This window comes from Osmia bicornis, chromosome 4 (genome assembly GCF_907164935.1).
Source record: "Osmia bicornis bicornis chromosome 4, iOsmBic2.1, whole genome shotgun sequence".
Lineage (NCBI taxonomy): Eukaryota > Metazoa > Arthropoda > Insecta > Hymenoptera > Megachilidae > Osmia > Osmia bicornis.
Window position 1 is genome coordinate 2825781 of NC_060219.1, and position 22096 is coordinate 2847876.

The 22096-nt window shown below is 44.6% G+C and overlaps 1 protein-coding gene across 5 annotated transcripts in view; it reads left to right on the top strand.

The window, feature by feature from the left end:
• Window positions 1–22096, top strand: part of LOC114882974 (neurogenic protein mastermind) — a 123889-nt gene that overhangs the window by 57901 nt on the left and 43892 nt on the right. For 2 of the 5 annotated variants that reach the window (XM_029200260.2, XM_029200270.2), the window contains exon 1: window positions 4350–8863. The exons of 2 other annotated variants lie outside the window; for them this stretch is intronic. In XM_029200260.2, the coding sequence (XP_029056093.2) occupies window positions 8858–8863 (6 nt within the window). In that variant the 5' untranslated portion in view covers window positions 4350–8857. Of the gene's footprint in view, window positions 1–4349; window positions 8864–18871; window positions 19067–22096 lie in introns of those variants that run through there. One more of the 5 variants, XM_029200250.2, reaches the window with a different exon arrangement.

Below are 22096 nucleotides of genomic sequence, written 5' to 3' on the forward strand. Positions count from 1 at the left end.
TAATAGCGAAGATAAATGAAAACGAGCAAGATGGAGAATCTTGAATCTGTTTATCCTGACGCGTGTTCGATCGACAGAGAATCTTCGCGCGATACAAATGTGTCTCGTTCACGGTCAAACTTGGTCGCTTATTTCCATGGAATCTCATTTACTAGGAACGGATCTGTTTAGCCGGTGACGAGCGTGATTCAATTACGTGGATGCACGATACCGAGTCGCTTAAGAGAGCCATGCTTGTGCAAACACGCTGTCGGTCCGTGCACGGTTCTAAGGCTCTAATGAAAACAAGTAGGCGGTGGATGTCATTCCTCACCAGTGATTCTCATTAATATTCCAGCGTGGTGTGTAATTAACCAAAGGCTCGTCATAAAGGACGCGAATCTGACGTTGGATCGCGATCGAGCCGGTGATTCTCTATTACGAGAGATAAATAAACGTCTCTCAACGGTGGTGGTTAATGGACCAATCGTTATCGATTTACAAAACAAAAATTATAATTTCTAATTTTTATTTCTTTTTAATCATCAACCGGTTCGTATCCTCTGTCTTTTTTAATTGTAACAGAAAACCGGGTGCATGTTCTTCCCTCCGCGTTACACTCATTTTTATTTCCACGCGTGGTACCATTTTAAATATACGCGACTTTAGGAGATGGCTGCTCGCGGAGGCATCGCGGGCCGAATCTTTTGACAGCGCTCGTTTTCGCGTTTAATTCTCTTTTTGGCGGGTTACTCGCTTGGGAAGAGAACTCGCGTCGCTTTTCTGGTCGCGTTAGCGAGGCGAGCAACGAACGGCACGACTCTTTGTTCGCGAAAGGAATTCGCTGACGACAGGTTTCGCTGAAATCGCGCGATTACGCGCACACCTCGAGATAAATCGAGCCGGCCCAGCGAACGAACACGGGCCGGTGGTGCGCGACGCGACGCGAGTAATTGAAATTTGTCAAGCTTAAGAGCCCTCTTTCGCGACGAACTCTATGGAACGGTTGGCTCGTTAGCGCGAATGCCCGAGATGTAAAAATGTTTCGCGTTATGTCGCTTCCTCTTTACTGCTTCCTTTCTGAGCCACGTTCGTTGGACCCTTTCGCTGCGATCTTCTTCCTCGCGAGAAAGGCTTCTGCTCGTTTGTGAAACGTGCGATATATCAAGGGGGATGGTTTTCAATTAGATCAATGGAAACGATATAATGAACATTCTTGAAATTTTAATTAAACTAAGAATGGAAGTGAAATTTAAATTACCTTAATTTATTCATGGTCCAACGTCGACTAAAGCCAGTCAAATCGTTGAAAAATGGAAAATTAGTCTTCAAAGCTTCTCGATCACTTAACGGATCAAAAAGTGGTTAAAGAAAGCGTTAGAACCGCGAAATTCCCGCAAAACGTTTCCACCGCGACCCAACAAAGCATACTAGCCAATAATTGTGCAGGATAAATGGGCGACAGAAGCAATGGGACAGAAAATCAGTCGGTTGTGTACCGTGAAGGAAGAGAGGTCGAGAGGAGTACTCTCGCATTCCGATGAACAGCAAACCCAGAAACAGGAGGGACTGGCAGGGTGACAAGTAGAGAGGAGAGAAAAAGCGAGAGAAGGTAAATCGGGGAGGAGAGAAAGAATGAGAGAGTGTGTTCTCGCAAATCAGTAGGAGGCGGCATCGACCTCGCCTCTATTTATCTCTTTCCCTCTTTCGATCTTCCCCTTCGGGCCTCCCTTTTCTCTCTTTTTCCACGCTTCTTACTCCCGCGGAATCCTTTCTTCTGTGTGTGCATTGTGCGGATAATACCGGCGCTGGCTTCTTTCGCGTGGCTGTGGGTGAAAACGAGCCAGCAGATACCGCGAAAGTAAAAGATAAAAAAAGGAAGAACGATCGGTATTCTCTCCCACTCTCTTTTTCTCTCTTCCTCGCCTCAACCCTTTCGATCTCTCTCTCTCTCTCTCTCTCTTTTCTTCCATACATTTTCGAAAATAGTCTAACCTAAAAATATGCGAGAGAGTAAAGATGCAAGAACTCGGCTGGCCGTGTAAGAATCCCCTTTGTTCCTCGCGATTTTTCGTCGCAAACCTGTAACGTTCCCGTTAAACATTAACGTTGTTACACTCTGGAAACTACATCCTGTCATAATTATTCGAATTAATTTCGGATGGTCGAGTTTTTCGAACAATTGTGCGATTACGTACGTTAATGTACGTTACCGCGCGAACAATTAATAAACTAAAGCAACCGGTAATGATTTAATCATTTCAAAGCAGTTTGTGTTGAGTTTACAGCCGATGTAATTTTGTCCCATATATAATCGATGAAAATACTCTGAAACGCGTCATCGACTCGTATAAATTATTTCTCTTTGTATCCTAATCTCCGCTTATCTTTAGTACATTCGAAATTCGTTGCTGGTTTTCGAGTTATCCCTGATCGTCGACGGATTGTGTCATCGTTGAAGAAATTTATAGTTCTTCAAATATCAATCAAGATTACGAGGAAAATTCGTCATTTAAATCGTTTGTTTGAGAAAGATTATCGCTTACATATAAAGAAACTGAAGAACGTATCGTATGTTTCAAAAGTCATTCTTCACACTACTTCCAAGTAGTGTTCAGTGGCATATAGTTATCAATTTTTATTATAAAATTAAATTTACAGAAGAAATGAACACAAAGCAAATCGAACTCATCGCACTTTCAGAATAGTTTATATTACTTGAAACGATCTAACGTCCTAGTGAACCTTAGGTAGCTACTTTAGTAAGTTTCACGCGCGAACGAATGGTTCCTGCGTAGAAAGTTCGTATCCATAGATCGAGGCGGTTAGAGCATAGCAACAGAACCGTTTATCCTGAAAATTGCCAGCAACGCAACAGCCAGTATTAATTGAAACGCGACACGCGGCGTACAGTATGCAAAGAATGTAGAGTGGACGGCCATCAATTGCGCGGGTGATGCTCGCACGATACTCGGCCCGTCTTTATGATACCGTGTCGGACGTTTAATTACAAACGTTGCACCCTTGGTCTGTCGTGATATTCGTGCAATATCTGCACGCGACATCCACGTTGTTAATATTGTGTCTCGTTTCGAAGATACATATCGCGTTCAACATTAGCCGGTAACGTCATAGCGGGCTTTGATCCTTAATCATCGTACTTAGTTCGAGCAGTCGATGTAACCGTGATAATTTTTATACACGCGACAGAAATTTTACCTTGATTAAATAAAGCTAGAAACATTTAGTCTTCGTATTTTGTTATTGGGTCATACGTAAGAAATGAAGCATTGTTCAAGAAACGAATATTTTTATTAGAACTTGTTAGGATTCTTTTTAACATTTGGAGCACGCATGCGCAGCGAGTGATACGATGTTACAAGGAGCGCAAACAATAAAGCGTTACGCAAAAAGTAATAAAAACACGGTTATCGCGTAGGCGTCAGGTTTACGGGCGATATATATGGGTTGAGTATCACTGGCGGATTTGTAATAAGTGTAAGCGGAGCGATAGAGATGCGTCGCACTCGCAGTGGTACCGTTTGCGCGCTCTCTTCTCCTCGAATCCCGGCACACCGTGAAATCGTGATGACGCAACGGCCAAGTGTTGGTGGAGGTTCGGAGAGTGCGGACGACGTGTCGCGAATGCGCCTGTGTAAAAGCTTCGCTGCCAGCTGCACGGCAGCCGCTTAAGTCGCGCTCGTGACTCTACCGTCGAGGGTGCGGACGGTTTCTATCTTTCAAAGAAATTTCCATCGACTAGGAATTTTAGAAATGAAAAATTCAATTACATTTATACATGAAATTATTCGCAAGAAAGAAATTACTCATTTTTTATAATTATATTTTTGTTTTGAACACTGATTCTTGGGACGTTCATAGTACACCGCATACGGCCACAATGCGTAACAATGCGTACGTTGATCGTCACTCGCGCCGCCTCGTCGTTCTCACAGTTCACGGTGCATCGTATCGACTACGTTCCCTTCGTCCGACGCCACACTCGCGCAACGTGTACTATCGAAACTATACATAATAGACGCGTTACGGTACAGTCACCGTTCGAGGCGATGCTTTCGGAGCGGAGGATGCGTAGTCGGTGACATTATACGGGTGGCGTAAAACAGCTAGGCAAAGCTCCGATCGCATCGAGTAGAACTCGAGTCGAATCGCAGTCAAAGTCGAAGTCGTGTCGAGTCGCCTCGGCTCGACTCGACTCGGCTCAAAGACGAGTACGGCCGAACGTTCGCCTACATGCACGCTTCGTGCTGTTAGCGTAGCCGAACGGCACGGCACGGGACGATACGATACGATACGATACGATACGGGACGGGTTGGGACGAGACGAGACGAGGCGACACGAGACGATACGAGACAGGACGAGACGACACGAGACGGAACGGAATGGTGCGTGGCGAGGTGGGACGAGGCGAAGCGACGCGAGGCGAGGCCAGTCGAACGTAGCCGAATCGAGTCGAGCCGAGTCGAATTGAGAAACGGAGTCAGTGGCTGGCGACTCTTCGGGGCGTCAGGTTCTTCGTGTGGGGTTTGTTGTTGTTTCGCGCTCCCTGCAAACCACGTGCGCAGCTTCGTGACAGCTCTGCTATCGAAGCCGTAACCGTACAACTAGACGTTCCATTCGTTGCGTACTTTTCCATTGGTGATATTCTCGAGGCAACAATACAAATCATAGAATAATTTTATTAAAAATTAGCTTTTCGAATGAACGCTGTCAAAGAGCATCGTAACTCGAAGATACAACCGTTTCGTTATACTAAATACGCGTTGTTGACGTATCATGGTGACAATGAGAAAATAATTTTTCAAGTGTTATTACATTTGAAATAATCGCGATAATTAGCGAGTGAAATGACTCGATCGATAGTTGAAATTTTTATACAACTAATAGTGTTGCTCGTTAGATTACAAAAGCAGCGATAAGGACGGTAAAGGCGTCTGAAACTCGATGGGGTTCGTAGATATTACAACTTTAAATTTGTCACGATGACTTGGCTACGTGCTCTCGACGGTTATCGCAGCGGAGACTTTCGTTAGCAACTCTTATCTGACTACGAGAATAACCTGACTGCACAGCGTAAATATTATGAATGCAGGAATCTTCGAATCGTGCGACGAGTTAAAATTACAATGTCCCCTAATCGTATCCGGAGCGTTGCCAACCGCAAGAAGCACACGGAAGAAAACTATATCAAGGACAAATGAAATTCGAAAAACTTATCAATTTTCTCGGTCGGACTATTAAAAGTTAGAAAGAGAGGGAGTGAAAGAGGTGGGCCATATCGTTTCTTGGCAGACAGATGACAAAAAATAGAACGTTATCCCACACGAGCCAGTAACGTTGCTCTCGTAGCATCGAGTCGGCCAGCGGACAAAATAAGTGGACCGCGGCAACGAGCAAGAACGTAACGTGGGTAAATTAGTCACGAAACAGATACGTCTGCAACAAGAAACGGAATAATAACGAGCGTGGCCGGAAGAACGTGGAAACGACAGAAGAAGAGGAAGAAGAAGAAGAAGAACAAGAAGAAGAAGAGGAAGAAGCAGAAGGAAAGGTGTACTTTTATTCGCCCGACGAACTCGCCTCCGAGATAGACAACCACTGTGAAGAGATAGGAGAGGAGCAAACAGAGTGAAGCAAGAAAAGCACGAATAAAGATAGTGGAAACCGGGAGGAAGAAAGAGAGAGAGAGAGAGAGGAGAGAAGAAGGGAGTGACGAGCGAAGGAAGGAAAGGAAGGATCTAGAGAGAGGGAAGAGAGCGGAGAGATTTCTGGGCACGCGCACTCCACCTGCTAGCGTGTAGTGGCACGCGCCATACCCACCCCCTCCGCTCTGCACGTTTCGTCCTCCCCCTCCCCTTCGTCCGTCTCTTTCCGCAGTCCCTCTTTGGCGTTACCTCCTGGTTCTACCGCGACCGTCGCCACCGCCGCCGCCACTGCCACCGCCACCGCCTCCACCTCCGCCTCCGATTCTTCCCTCCCGTCCCCCGTCCCCGACCTCCGACACCGACCCCGCTTCCTCACCATCGCCCCTCGTTCCGCCGTGTCACTCCTCCCGCGGGAATCCCCTCCCGTGTTCCCCTCAACGCGTGCCGCCGTTCCAAGACCGGGACGCGCGGGAGTCAATCGCTCGCGGACTTCGATAGGACGAGCATACAGGTCCTTGGCTCTTCCTCTACTCTGTTCGACGTTTCTCTGTCCGAGCATCTCGCGCCTCGTGTCGCTGGCTCGTGATTTCGTGTGTTTCCTCATTTTATTCCTTCCTTCCACTGTTTCGTTACTCTATTTTTCAATCTGTCCACTCTTCTCAAGGGAGAGGCGATTCTAGAGCTGTTTCCCCGCTGATCCGACAGAAAGATTTAAAGGGATCGCAGGAAGATTCGTAAAGGAAAGTAGAACGGTACGTTGCGTGATCCGGTTTAGGACACGGCGCGTGAGGCCATCCGTCTACAAGATACCTCGGACCGTATGGTCGAGCACGAATGGTCAAAGTTCGCGTTGAATTTTCGCGTTCGTAATAAGGACAGAGTGGCGGGAGAAAGGAAAAGGCGAACCGTACGAGTGGAGTTGCCGGCCGATGTTTGCGTATGAAAAAATCCGCTCGTTCTCTTCCACCTCTTCCTCCTCTTCTTTCCGGCGTTCGTCTGCTGCCAGGGGGCCAACGTGCCGGCCGATCCGTGCATTGTAAACAAAGAGAACAAAGGGCCAACGGCGACAACGACGACGACGACGAGGACGAAGACGAGGAACGAGGACGGCGACAACGACCAGCAGAAGAACGTGGGAAGGGAAAAACGTAAGAAGGAGGAAGGAAAGCGAAGCAACGAGATAAAGGGTGGGGGTCTGACGCGTGCTACTACCGCCGTTACTTCCATTACAACAAAAATAGTCCAGTCTCTGTGGTGGACAAGAGATAGGGCGAAAAGAGAAGGAAGATAGTGTTGGCAGAGAATAACAACAGTAATATAAAGTTATCTTAATATATATATATACACGGACACGTGTGATTACGCGTACCCAGTCGGTGTTGGCCACGCACGATGCGACAGTAGTTGAAGTGGGTACCTTTCGGAGTAAACACGGGAAAAATAAATTTCAGATAAATTCGGAACGAATCGGCTGGAACGGAGCAGACAGAAAAGAAAAGAAAAAGGAAACGATACTTTAGTAGGCGAGTTTTATTCCGGAGCAACTGCCTTTCCGTTCTCTAAAGTGACAGCAGTGACAGAGAGTGGTGGTGCGCGGATCAGCTGTTCGTCGCGGAGCCGCGTTACAACACGCGTCCCTCGCCTGCCCGATCACCGACATCCTCTGCAAATTTTCCAAGCAAATTTTCCTTACCATCCGATTCGACAGTTGAAAAGAAAAAAAAGATCGCGCGTCTCGTCTTCGTACGTGCGTTTCGAGTCGACCTTCTCGAACCACCTGTTGACGATTTACGAGGGAAAATCGACGTCTTCGCGCGGACCAGGGCCTAACTTCCTCTCGGACGATTTACAAAAAGTAGTCGAACGATATCGTGATCGTTCGGTGTCAAAATTGTCCAACTGTCGGTGCGCTCATTTTCGCGATGAATTCGGTGAAGGTTTTCGAGAATACGCTCGAGTCGGACTTACGGACGCGTGTAAAAATCGTTGAAAGACATTGAGATGCAAATTCGATGCGAGTTTCACGGGCAGACGTCGTCGTTGGAGGTAACGTGAAAAATATGCAACCGGAGAAACTTTGAGTGACGGTGGTGGGCGCCGAGTGTTTTTCGGTGTGAGCGTTATCGAGAGCGTTGTTTAATATACGCCTTTATCTGTCGGTCGCATCGACGGTGACAGAAAGAAGAGGCACGTTGAAGAAAAGAGAAAGAGAGACGGTAAAGTTCGGAGGTCACGGAACCGTTGGACGATATGCGGCACGCAAACTCGTTTCGACGAGCGGCTGAGAATTTCGGCTGGCTGATCCAAGCCGACGCACTCGCGTCGATCGGACACCAATAGCAACGGGAAACAGTGGTGATATGCTGGGCGGGGGACACGGCACCGTCGATTCTATTCCCGGCGTCTTTTTCTTGCCGGCGTGACGTTGGAGGAACGCGCGAGAAGAGAGTACGTACACCGTACGCGGTCGACGTTGACGCGCGCTCGCGCGTGCTAACCAACGCTGACTTCGCTGGTAATAGCTAGTCAATGTGAACGGAAGGGCATTACGTTTAAACGGGCATCGTGTGTACGTGTACAGTTGTTAAATAATAGGTGAATCCTCGGCTAAGTTGTACAGTGGAAACGAACGAACCGGTCCGGACGTATTGTTTACACCTTTGATGCAGTTTCGAAGAGCGACCGAGAAGTCTCGGGCTGGCCAACAACCGGATGATTTAGTTCAGTAACGTCGTGACTAGCGGGCCTGTTGTGTCGCGATCCTCCTCGTTGTATGCTTCGTTACGGGACCGACGATCTTGTTGCGTGGTCGCGCGCGAAAGAAAGTTACTCCGGTATCAACGATTCGAGCGCCTCCAGAAAAGTGCGGAAGTGACGAGGAAAGGGAAAGTAAGCCGGTTGCATTGGCGCGTACAGAAAAATGACCTTCAAATTCCGTTGAGAAGAAAATCTTGCGACTTTGATCCTGATCGAAGGAACAGTGGTGAAATATGGATCTGTAACGCAAGGCGATTCGTCGAAGGAATAGATATCTTAAGTTAGTGTGTTATACCGTGAGGATATTCTAGCGAGGACAAAAGAAAGAAAATATCGTCGAAGGGGCATGGTGGGCCTCCACCAACCAGGGCCACAACAGGCCCGGGTGGCCCCCCTTTTGTAACAAGGAAATCCCTCGCTGTCGTGCAGCTCGTGCTCCATTACACTGCCTGGAATGATGGTACGTCCCTGAAAAATAATATTCTTATCTATCGCGATAGTGTCATCGGTTTGTTTTCTTCTTACGGTAGCACTTGTAGCCATAACTCCGAGCTCGCTCGATGTTTTCGCTCGTGAGTCGCGTTATTTCACGTTTTTGCTCAAACTCTTACCTTTGTAACGATCGCCTTTTTTTTATCGTTCGAAGGTCAATCGGTTGATAATAAAGTTCAGACGCAGTCAGAACTTTGCTAAAACCCTTTAGCGTTGATTGTTTCTTACAATTAATTGTAAGCGTAATGGAGAAATTTGTACGTATCGTCCTTGGTAAACGAAGAATTTCTAATTTCAAAGAATTCCAGCTTTAAAATCGAACCTCGCCAACGCGTTTACAATCCGCACTCAGATAACGCGTTATTGATTTGTAAATTTTTTGTTCTTTATCTTTGACTGTCTGTTGGAAACTTGGAGCGTACACGAAATGTCAGCTGATAACGGAAGTTCCGGGACGATAAAAACGATTCGTTCCCGAAAAAACCGACGAAAGCTCGTCGGTGTATTTGTTCGATCGAATCGGACCTCTCGATTTATCGCGATCGCCGCTTGTTCGCCGATTTTCCAACGACACCCGGTTGAAACGCGTTCCCGCGTCTTACCCACGCATTGGTCTCTCTGGAAGATTCAAAGAAACCGGAAACGTCTGACCGTCGTAACTGTATTGCACCATGTATACCGGTTGTTTGTATTGAAATTGCGGTGCGTGTCTCTTGGAGCATAACACGAACGTATTTATTATACCGTGACTTTGTACACTCTTGCGATACTCGTCGATGATCGAATGAAAAATGTCGTTCGTACGATTTTCATTGAAAACGAAACGTTTCAAAGTTGCGCGAATAACTTTCAATTTGGTAGATGAAAAATAATTTATTAACCTCTTGTACTACAACGTCGCGTCACAGTTCAAATGTGTCAAATCCGGCTGGTACTTTTAGTATGGTTTTAATTTTGAGTTGAATTTTAATTTTAATTTGTTTAGTCGAGGGTCGTTGAATGCATGTCCCGTTGTTTTTTAAAATTCAAGCAAGAAATAGAGTTGGCTCTGACTGACGCAAGTATCGAACAAATCACAGATGAATGGGTTAATCTTGAAAATATTGAAAAATGTTATCTGTTTTGTATACGAAAAGAGAGAAGAATGTTGAGAGCAACGCTTATTGATTTCGTCGCAGTTAGGACGTTGGCTTCGCTGTCGGTCGTCCGAAGAGCGTCAAGATCGCATGCACACACGTAGAACAATAGATTGACCGTCGTCTAACGGCATTCTGGTGGTCGGACGACCGATAATAGGGGCATCCAGTGCGAGCTCGCGGACATTCCGCGTTTTCCCCTTGTCCGGAGTGCACCGAGCGCACCGAACGGTTCCGTTGCACTAACGACCAAGGTTCACGAGCCGAGGCGTTACTCAAGAATCCGATGCAGAAGAAAGTATCAAATTCAATTATAATTGAATTCTTTCGCGAGGTTCCGTTAAAATTACTAATTTTCGAATTGCAGTTAGAAACGAAAAAATGACCAATTAGTTCTAGAAGCTTAATTATTCAAACGTAAACAAATTTATTTCGAAATAAATTATTTCGAATTTCCATTGCTTGCGATTTTGAAGCGTATTTGTTTCGGTATCATCATCGAAAGGGTTAACCGAGTGGTAAGAAGAACACGGCGCCGCGTGTATTTTTTTTTTCGCGCGAAAGGGTTGTTTAGGCATCCCGGATTCCGGCATGTCATAACAGAGGAATGAGCTCTCCTCTCGGGTAGACCGACTCATGGCTGCTCCACGGAATTATTTATACCGCTTGATTACACGCGTTGCGTGGAGCCGAGCAGAACCGAGTCGGGCCGAAAGAGGAACGGAAGCAACCGGGAGTGCTGGCTACGAGTTTCGAAGCACGCTGGTATCGCGCACGCATCGTTCTATCGGGCATCGATGCGAGGAATCCGGCATACTTTGCCCGCCTCTGTGATAGCGAACGAACGATAACGAGGACGAACGGTAACGAGAATCAAAGAAACTGGCCACCAATCGGCAAGAATTGATTCTTCAATTCTTTTTCTATCCTTTCGCGTTAGGATACACTGTTTTCTCACTTTTTTATTCTACAAATAATTCGTTTGTAAAATTTCGAGCGTGCAAATGGTGAATGGTTTTTAATTAATGTACGCTGCAGCAGAATGATAACTTTATCTTTATATTACTCTATATTGTATTTTCAAATTTAATATCGAGTAAATTTACTAGGTCGAGTGTAATTTAAAAAGCTTTCGAAATTTATTAGTGACGGACCATTGGGAGTCGGCAGAATTTCGACCGGCTACAGTAGAATCCCAGAGGATGTTTAATTACCAGAGATTTATTGATTATTTAATTACATTGCTGTGTAGTTTCGTTTGAAAATCTGATTCTTTAGCGTGTAAACATACTGACGAAATGACAAAGAAATTATTTTCAAGGATTTTTCGGAATCCAAGAACGATAAGTTGCTTCCGATTAACCGCGAAAGTGAAACACGCGCGGCCACGAGGAAACGGTATCGCCTAAATAAAGCTTTAAGGACATTTTAATATTTATGGACGCGAGAGGGTCTCGTCTCGGTCGCTCCAGTTCTCGAATGCACGAGCAGTAATAAACCTGTTTGCCCGGCGCAGTGTAATTTATTTTAGAAACACGTGGGTGGCTATCGGGAGAACAAATTTATTCCGTTGATCCGCGAAAAAGATGATAACGCTTCGAAATCCGTGATAGTTTACCGTGGAAGTGTTTCTTCTCTCCATATATCACCGTATATCGGGGTCTTAATTTTCATTTATCAAACGAAAATTATTTTAAAATTTACGTGTTAAAGAAGCAAATATAAGGCTTGTTCCTTTGAAACGAGATGTGTAGCTACTAGAAGACTATTAATTCTCAGCTAGTCCCGTAATTCTTGATTCGAGGCACCGAAATACGCTTGTACGACCTTGCCGAGTTATTAGGCTACGCTTTAAACAAGATTTCAGCGTCTTTGCTGTTCTGTCGATAGACCCCGTGTCTGTGGCGATATATTTAGCTTCGTAGCGGATCGACGATGCAGGGAAACGGAATCAGTATTTCAATTTACCCCTTTCATATCGTGATAATTATAAAAAGGTACCAGGATATCGTTATTATCTGTCGTCGTAGCAAAAGTATTTACAAGGTTTATTGCGTAAAATTCAACAGGTCCACGATATATTTACACGATTAAATGGTCTTAAGATTAATGCTCTAAAATTAACGAGAATCAACGTACACCCGTATTCTTTTCAATACATAGAGAGAGTAAAATTTCCGGAATAATTTCTGATTCGTCAGAAATATTACTGGAGCACGCGTCCGATAATCCGAGCCACGGTACAACTCGGTCTGGCGTCATTCACGCTTTTCCTTGCCGCCCTGTTTTCCTCTGCTGTTCTCTTTTCCTCGCTGCTCGTTGTTGTTACAGTCCGATCGAGCGTTTGCTCGCGATGCGACCGCGCTTTACGACGCGATAAACTACCGCGTTTCTCAGCTAATTTCCACTCTGACGAAAACTCGTTCCGGCTATGAATCCTACCCTCTCATCAGCGTGAACCGAAATATCGCGCGGTGTTTTCGAACTTGCGGGATTTAAACTTTTCCGCAAACCCGAAATTTCCTTTCGTCGAATACTACCGCGATTAAAACGAGCCACTGAAATTTCTAAGAGGAAAGTCTTTTTGAAATTTTTCCGGCGATATTTTTATCCCGAACGAATTGCTCGATCGTTCTCAGGATTAGAGACGTGCACTTTCAATCAGATGGGTGCACGTAACTTTGATGCTTGGGTCGCGGTCGTAAAGGAGCGTTATTGGTACCGTCTTCGTTCGCGATGGGGTGAACGAGACAAAGACAGTTCGATGATAGGGGATGAGAAGGAAAAGAGGGAGGGATACCGATGGTAGGCTCGATGGAGGGGTAAAGGTGGCCGAGAAACGTTCGCACGAAAGCTTTACCTGCTTGCTTTTCCTTCTCGCGAGGATTCGAGCGTACAGCGAGAGGGCGGAGAGGGTCGACGAGCTTACGGAGGGTGGAGGACGCGTAAAACCTCCGGCCGCAGATCGATAGGAAGGTCGGAGGTGTGTCGTGTCTGTTAGACTTTGGCCCGAACTCGCGATTACGTAGGCAGCCTTTGCTCTGTTGGCTCCTCGTGTCGCTTACACCGGCGATTCCATGTTCGATCGCTTGAAATTCTTGAAAAATCCACCTTTTCTTCGTTACGACATCCTCTGACGAGCACGAGATACCGCGGATCGATCGTCAACGCTTCTCGGACCTGGGTTAACACTTTGATCTTTGATGATTCTGTCACGCGCTGATTATTATTTTACAATTTAGATTATTAAAAATATTTTATATTCTTCTTTTAGATAAAATTCAGTGTGTAGTCAGCCATATTTGAGAATAGTATTGCTATAAATTAAAAGCTTAAATTTACCGATTAATTGTTCTCAATTTTAATATGCAATTAGAGTTTTAATGATTTAATTAGTGAAACAGTTTCTTGAAAAAAATGTGAATTTTGCGAAACGAGAATCTTATGCGACCACTGAAAAGCACGTTTGCAGTTGATTTTTATTATACTTAACCGTGGCGTTATCAGTTCGGCCGAGCGCGTAAAGTGATTTTATTGGAACGACATTATCTCGAAGAGGGGCGACGAAGAGTCAAGCGGTTTATCGGTGACAAAAACGTGTGTTGTGGGAATTCTGGCGCTAACTTTGAACGGGAACGAGCTTAAACCGTCGGCCGACCAGTATCTTCAATGTTTTCATTGCCGGCGAAATAATCAACGCGCGGTTGATAAACCAGATATGGCCTCGCGGCGACGCACCGCGTATTTTTAATCCCCGTCGACGTTCGAACACGCATCGCGATCCGCCACCATTTATTCCGCTCGCACTGATTTTCACCCCATCCCCTTCTTCAGATCTCTAAATTTAATTCCTTGAACGCTCATAATTAGTTTAAAGTATTTAATTTCCAAGCGCGATTAATCGCGTTTATTCAAAGAGATCTGGAAAAATCGGATCACGATCTCAACGTAAGTTTACAAAGGAGGAAAAGCACGTGGCGCGTTGCAAAAGCGGTGTTATTGATCAAGCATTACCGAAGCCATAGCTGTACATAGAACGCGAACAAATTTGTCGAATATCTTGCGAATAGTTTCATTGCTTCGAAAGTGATCCGAAAAAGAGGAACAAAGACACTTGAAAAATGAGCCGCGTTGAAAATTGTTGAAATTCTATCGTTTCATCCGCAACGGTCTAATATTTATTCTGTTTCCTCTGTTCGATCGAGTGATTCGTGTTACGTTTCGCGTAACGGAGGATTTGTAACGAGCCGTATCGGGAACGACGCCATAACGGAACAGCTGTAAATCATCCGGCGTACTCTTTTGCAATTAAATCGAGCGCGCGAGCGCAGGTTCATTTTGAAGGGAAACATATCAGCCGCGAGGGTCGCTGTAAATCACGAACGGTTAATAAAGCTCGGTGGGGCAGCTTCGTGGGCCGACGATGTTGTCGTGGCTTCCTCGTTCGTGAGCCCTCTGGACAGCTAAGAAATTCGAGAGAACCGATCGATGCTTTATTAAAATCGTTCTCATTTCCCTCCTTCAAACTAGACCTCACCTTTCTTCAAGCTTCGATCTTGTTCCTCCTGTTGCATACCGGTAATCTTGGAAACATATAAACTGATTAAAAACTCAATAAAATTGTTAACATACGCGATAGAAGTTAATTATACGTACCGTAAACGAATTACATCGTGTTATCGTGGAATCCCGAAACTTCTTTCGGTACAAAGAGAACGAGGAGAAGTCAAAACATTGTCTTTTCGGCTTGATCTTACTAGTCGAGAAAGTTTTCGCGACTCGACGAAGACTTAAAGACGACTCACCGCCCGGAAGTTGCCTCTTGTGGATAAAGTTCACGAGACCGTGCTCTGGCACTTCTACCCTCTTCTTCCTTCACCCTTTGCAACCACACGTACATGTAGAGACACGTACATATATGTATATTCAAGAGGAAACGATTGGCTCGCTCATTTTCTTTCTTCTTCTATTTCTATTAGATACTCTATCTGACAAGGGTATTTTATAATATATATATTTGAATATTAGATATTTCAAAAATCTTTGTCCTATTTCTCTTCTGTTCTTTATGAATATCACCCTTATACCGGGTGACTTTCATGCAAAGCAATCCCTCTCCCTTTCTTTGCGAAATCATGGTGCGAGCGTGAACGCGCGTACAGACGAGGTTGGAGGGTAAAAGAGGTCGAAGGGAAATCGATATCTGGTGGCGGCACGTCGTGAAAATCGGACCGATGGCCCAGTAGTTTAACCCCTCGTCGAAGGGATGAAGCGTTAAAAACCCTGTCGGTGTAGCTTCCGTTCTCTTGGCGCGTTCGCCGCGATGTGAATTTTAAACGACCCTTATTTTCGCGCGATCACTGACATCGATTATGTACTTGCGGTGATTCAAGGGAAGTCTGATTAAGTAAAATTAAACGTTGAAGCGAATCGTTCTAGACAAATATTGCCGGTAAAAAACCTTCTTTCTGTTTGTTATAAAGCTTTCGATCGTACTAGTAGAGCAACGATACAGGTGCATAAATTTTCAAACAGACTTTGAGTCTACGGAATTCCAGTCGAACTAACCTCGACATCTTACTCGGTTGTATTTTAGTTTCGCTGTAACCTCGGAAGTTCTGGCTCGTCGAACTTCCCGAAACTTGTTTTTCCCCCGTCATAATAGTATTTCACTGTGTTGGCTGCATTCGAATATCAGTCCCCCGAGTGCAAATAACGAGTCCCGGCCTGCTGAATTTTCAGGGACAAACTCGATTTTCAGGGATTTTCATTATACTTCGGAAATAATTATCCAAGTAGCTACGTTAAGTAGAACCACCCTTTCCCACGAATATCAAGCGCCACTACTCGAGGAAAAATTGTTTCTCCTCTTATCACAGTCTTATCACTGAAAATATAATCTGTTTGGCAATTGGTCTATGCATCGAAGGCAAGTCGAGGGGTGATTTCCCTTTTACAGCCGTTTCTTCGCGTTCGTTAACGGATCGCCGGCAAGCAGATGAAAACAATGTTTGTGTTGGTGACCGACTGATTAAATATAGTAGCCGGTAGAATTGAATCGGCCGTTACCGGGTAAGATAGTCGTGAACGAGAAGTTTCAGTAGTCTCGGGCCAGACCACTAGCGAATTAGCGTGGTTCGGTAGCTGGAATAATAATGTTCCTTTCGAGCTGGTGCACACCGGGCCCGCGTTAAATTATCCTGCTCCTCTCGTTGGTGAAGAAATTCGCGCCCGAGGACCGTATCTTTTTTAATTAAACCTCCTCCGTCCGGGTGTCTCTGATGACATAGATGAATAAATGATAACTAGGAATAATCTCGTCGCTCGAGTAAGCTGTGCGTTCTAATGAATATTTATCCAATCTACCAGACCCGGTGCAATTAAATATTTCCCTTCGCAGCATTTGCGATAAGCTGCTACTGATTTAAGCAGCACGGATCTATGCTTTACATCTATTAGACGGTTCTAATTTTATATTCAAAACGTTATTTGTAAACAATATAAAAAAAAAAAAAAAGAAAAGGAAAAAGGAAGCTGCGGTGTTAGATAGAGGATGGGTATCGTGTAATGAGAAAAGCTGTAAATTGCATCGTTGCTGGAGTTCCAGCGGACCCACCATCCTGGCCAGTTATAAATTTCCAAGAGAACGTTCATTCTCTACCATCTCTTTGCCTATCTTTCTTCGGGCACGACGCGTTCTAGGCGATAGGGGCAAGTTCTTTCTATGGGGTAACAGTCGCCACGACGTCGACGTAAGTCAGGTATCACGCTGTTTGTTCAATAATCAATTCGACGCCCCGATGGGAGTCGTGCCAAGGTGCTGAAATATTTTGCAGGAAAGCTGAGCGGATCGCGTTCGCCTTGCGAGAACATTTTCCTCTCTTTCTATCCCTCGTTTCGCTAGCTAGCTAGCTAGCTCGCAAGCTCGCCAGAATTTATCGCCATGGCGAAAAGGCGGCCGGGCCTCTGCAACTCGTGCAGTTGCATCGACCCGATCGATCTGCGCTTTCTCTCCTGCATTTCCTCTTTCGCTCGGTTTTTTATTTTTCAAAATTTTGTTAAATTTTCATCTCGTACGACTTGGAATTTTACCTAATATCTTATCGTCTGTTTATTCGGAAATTTAAGCGTTTTCTTCTTTCAAAGAAAATCCTCGAGCCATTTGTTCCCCACCTTTTGCCAGCTGCTCTTTATCCTCCGGTATTCGCGTTTTTATCCGCGGCGAACATTGCGAAACGTACGGAACGTCAGATACCTAATATAAAAATTTGCATACACATTGTAATACGAAACGGACTGACGTTGTATTGCATGCTTCGAGTTTCTATTTTTTTCCTAACTTTTTGTTCCTTTTTACGTGTGACTCGAGGTCAAGGTAATCATCGATAATGTTTTATTATCGAGGTCTAGCATAAATCTGGGCCACGTGAATCGAACAATTTCCATCCATGATCTTCAACGACGAAACACGAAACGTGTTCATTTTTCAAACTCTTACAATTATTGCTTCGTAGGGTGAACGAAAGGGTGGTTGCAACGATTTAAATAAGGAAAAAGGGATGGAAAAGTAATATCCAGAAGGGTTGTAACTGCGTGCATCATCGCTTCGCAAGTGGAATCTCCCACGCTTCTGTTGAATTATTTCACGGATCTATCATGAATTATGCGAGAGTATCAACTATGTTATAGACCGGACGCTGAATGCGATAGTCGTGCTCGATTGGTCGATGCGAAACTAATAGGCGCATCGTATTATCGAGTGTTGACGTCGCGCTCCGAATAAACACTCGATTCGTTCATTTTTCCATCCCATTTCCTCTCGCGGCTCGCGATCCCAAGAAATCTCAATCTCGGCGACAATTTAGAAGAATCCGACGATTGATTTATTTGGAAAATTTTCTACCGCACAGGGAATCCTATAAGTAGCATCGTTTACACGCGCAACCTTCGATTCCTTCCCTTCGTCGCATTTTACAATAAAGAAGCATTGTAACTAATATTCTTATCCGCGATTATTTATCGAAGCTATCGTCGCGAAGAAAAACATAGAGAAACAGAAAAAAATAACATTCTCGACAATGATGGTCGGTGACAAAAATCAGACCATCGCGTGATAGAGTAATAAATAAGCAATTACCGACAACTCTGACGACGAGATTGCATAACACGATCCCCGCTCGATCGAGGCAAGAGGGGTCTTCTCTGTTTTTCTATCTTTCGCTACCGTTCACGTGCGAACGCGTGTCTCTCTTCGTGGACGAAGACGACACTTGCGCATCGACGGTGAACAGACGATGTGTGATATCTCGCGGTGGTAGCACCGACTCGGTTTACCTTTTCCTGTCCCATTGTTTTCGAAAGACGCGATTCCACTGGATGGACAGGAGGAAAAGGACAGAGAAGAGGGAAAACAAGATTCGTCGCATTTTCCGAGACAGATTCCAGAACGGATATCTTTTTCCTTCTTCTCGTTGGGAAACATCCGCCACGGACAAATGGGTTCGCCCCAACCAGAAATCGATTATTTTCCTTTTGATTGCCGTTTCGAGATCGAATCGTCGTCTCGAATATTCGATCATTCCGACAACGTTTTTATCGAACAATTTTTGATGATTCTACTAAATTTGTTTATACATTTCGATGAATTATTTCGCGGAGACGCATCGATAACTTTCTCGACGTAACGGAGCGCCGGTGCACTAGGGGAGAGACACATACGAATCGGCATAACTCTGGTTGGCTCGCGTATCGCGTATGTGCCGGTTACGCACGTTACAATCACGTGATTCCATTATGTCTGCCCGTGCGCGATTTGTTATTGTAATTACTGGAAATCTGCATATCAAGCGACGAAAGTCTACGGCCGCGCATGTGCTTTGTATCGTGACACGCAGATCTATCGTGAGCCGTAATAGTTGACGCGCGATATCATCGAATACGACGCACGAAACCGATCCTGCATTTCGAATCGAGGATATTCACCGTTTCTTATTGTATACATGGCTGTCCTCGATGCCTCGCTAAGAAACAATCAGGTATAAAAAGAAAATTTCAATTGAAAAGCATCGAACGTTGAATAATTATAGAGTACCGTATCATATTATTCCGATATATCCGATCTGTTAAGGAGATAAGAAAAATCTCGAGATTGCAGTAAGGAAAGATCGTCTGAGATGCAGTGACCCCGACACATCGTGTTCTATCCGAACTCTCGAAGGACTTTCGTAATGGAGTTGTATCAATAATATAGGGACGTAATAACTTTGGAAGCAGGGGCTGCCACACCCTATTAACCGCATCGCTTCCACCGCAATTACAGTACGCCTTCGTACACTCATGGCTTGACACGATATTACCAGCCACTGATAATAAACTTACATGGATAGTCGATGTTGGTGCATGGTTTCTCTTCGCCCTGACTCTTGAACGAGGAAGCGGAGAACGGGTCCTTTGTCGATTATCGAGTTAGAGAAATCTTTGAATATTCCGGTTTCCGCGAAATCCGGAGAACTGGGGCAATGTTATTTTGAATAATCGCGAGGACGATAATAGTCTGAAGATACAATAGTAATTCATCTAGCTTATTCTATTAATAATATCATATATTTTCATCTTTTTTTTCTTTAGCGTTTGCGTTTGAACACGACGCGTTTAATCTCACCTTTATTCTGCAAAAATGATTTCATTTGGATTGAAATACCGCGGCTAGTTAAACCGCGTCCGCTAATTTTTGCCCCGTTCACAGCCGTCTGGATTTTTGGGAAAAATTAAATTACCGCGCGCCCAACGAGGGTGGCTACTCGCCGAGGGTGGCCGGACGCCGCAAAACGACACCGATTGACCGTAAACCGGCACCGACTTCGTTCTGCTCGATAATTGTTTCTAACTATAGCCGCGATTAGAGCACTCTGCTGAACATTTTATTTCTGGCCTGCCGTCGAGCCGGTTACTTGTCCCGTACAGTTTTCCTGGTATGGCGAGCAGAGGGTGCGAGAAGGACGTATTGGAGGGTTGGAACGAGATCTCATTTTTGTTATCCTTCTCCTTTTTAAACAAAAATCGTATAACCCAGAATCGATCGATTTTTCCTGACAAAACAAATCGGAAAGCTCTATTATTATTTTCGGAAATGAATGGAAGGAAATTGGATATTCGCTAATGGACAGTAGTAAGTTGTAAATTGATTAATTCAGTGTTTGTCTAAGTTAATAGAGTAATTGATGAGTTTCGATCGAAAGAGAGTCAAAGGCAATTGTAACGCAATCACACACAGTGCACGTTAAATTGATATTTATACGTCTGCGGCTAAATTAGAACGGCTTATAAATATCAAAGCCGCAAATAGCGTTCCATCGCGACACGTGCGACCACATGGGATGCACTTTACATCGTTGTTTATTATTTATTGTTTATCCAGCGAAACGTCGACCTTATGCACAGCTGCTCCTTGAACTCGAACAATTTTGCCATTAAGTCATAACCATAAAAAAGAACACTCGTGTCCGTAATAATTATTTCAACCACACACTGCAGTCTCTTGTTTAACGAACACGATACATATTTTAAAATCTTGATTTCTAAATGGTACACGTGTTGCTCGCACCTGCAGTATCAAGTGCATCGGTAAGCATTAGTAAACGCGATTCATTCTACACGGCATCGTAATTCAATCGTACAGTTTCAAACGCTATATCACCGCGAAGGATATACTTTTAGCATCGAAGGAAGCAGCAATGTTCAACAGATTTCCCGTCTATTTTCTCGAATGACAAAACAGTAAAAGTAAAGCGTGACTGTTGATGCTCTTTTCGAAGCTTAATTGATTCTATGGTTCGAATACGCGTTCATTATAAAGAGCTCGATGTTTGAGAACGGGTAAAACTGCCCAGTCACGTAGGTTTGATGCGCAACAATGATCGCCCTCGTTTTCCACGCTTCACAGATACGCCCATCGTCAAAAAAGGGTCGACAGCCTTCGAGTAAATTGAAACATTGTACTCGAAGCTAAATTAAATTATAAATTAGTCACAGTTGTAAAAAGTAGATTAGAAAATAGTCAGAAACGATTCGTAAAATGATGATTCGAACTGTGGACGCGAATGATCTCCGTGTTTGAAGGATTAACCCTTTACTGTACAACATCGTGTCGCACTTACAGTTCAGATGTGTTAAATGTGGCTGGTACTTTAAGTATAGTTAAATTTTTAGTTTAATTCTAATTAGAAATTCGCACGTATGATATTTCATTTTTATTTATTTCTTTTAAAATTGAAGCAATAAATAGTTAGCTCTGATTGACGCAACTATCGAAAAAAATCATAGACGAAGGGGTTAAAGAGACGAGAGGGAGAAAGAGAGTCGGTTGATATTTAGGTCGTGTTAACAATCGTCTGGCTAGCGGAGAGCTGGCGTCGTTAACGAAACGTAACGCTCAATAGATGTGCCGTATCCTCCCACGCAGGAGGGAACTCGGGAGTGCTTCAAGGTTACTGACACGCTTCTTATCTGCTCGTACCACGAATGCAAGCTTGGAAAAGATTCAGTGAATCGCTCTGGGATTTCATTCCAAGTCTCAAAGATTATTATAAACTGAACCATCTAGATGCAATAAATAATTATTTTGACAGCAATCTGAATGAAACGCAGCAGATATCTTTGTATTCGAAAATATTCGTTTTCATGTAGGTATTTTGCTAGTACACTATGTTGAAACGCGGAAGCGGTGTGTAGCGGGCTATTATTTCCGGTCGAAGTGGCATAATACGACGGGGCCCCGAAGTTCGGTAAACTCGGCGTTGCAGTAACCGATTTCGAGGGTTAAATCGGCTCCTCGAGCGGCCAAAAGCCATCTCTCCCATCGCCACGCCGGTGTAGTCACCCTCTGTCAACACCCACACCACTATTGATTTTCGTCGACGGTGTACGTAACCAACTATTAATTCGTAATCGCTAAATGGCAGAATTAATCGGTTGTACGAATTCCTCGAGCGTAATAAAGAGCTGGACGTGGTCAGGGGTGAAATAACTTGAGGGAGAAAGATAGGGGTGAACGAGAGTAAGGGACG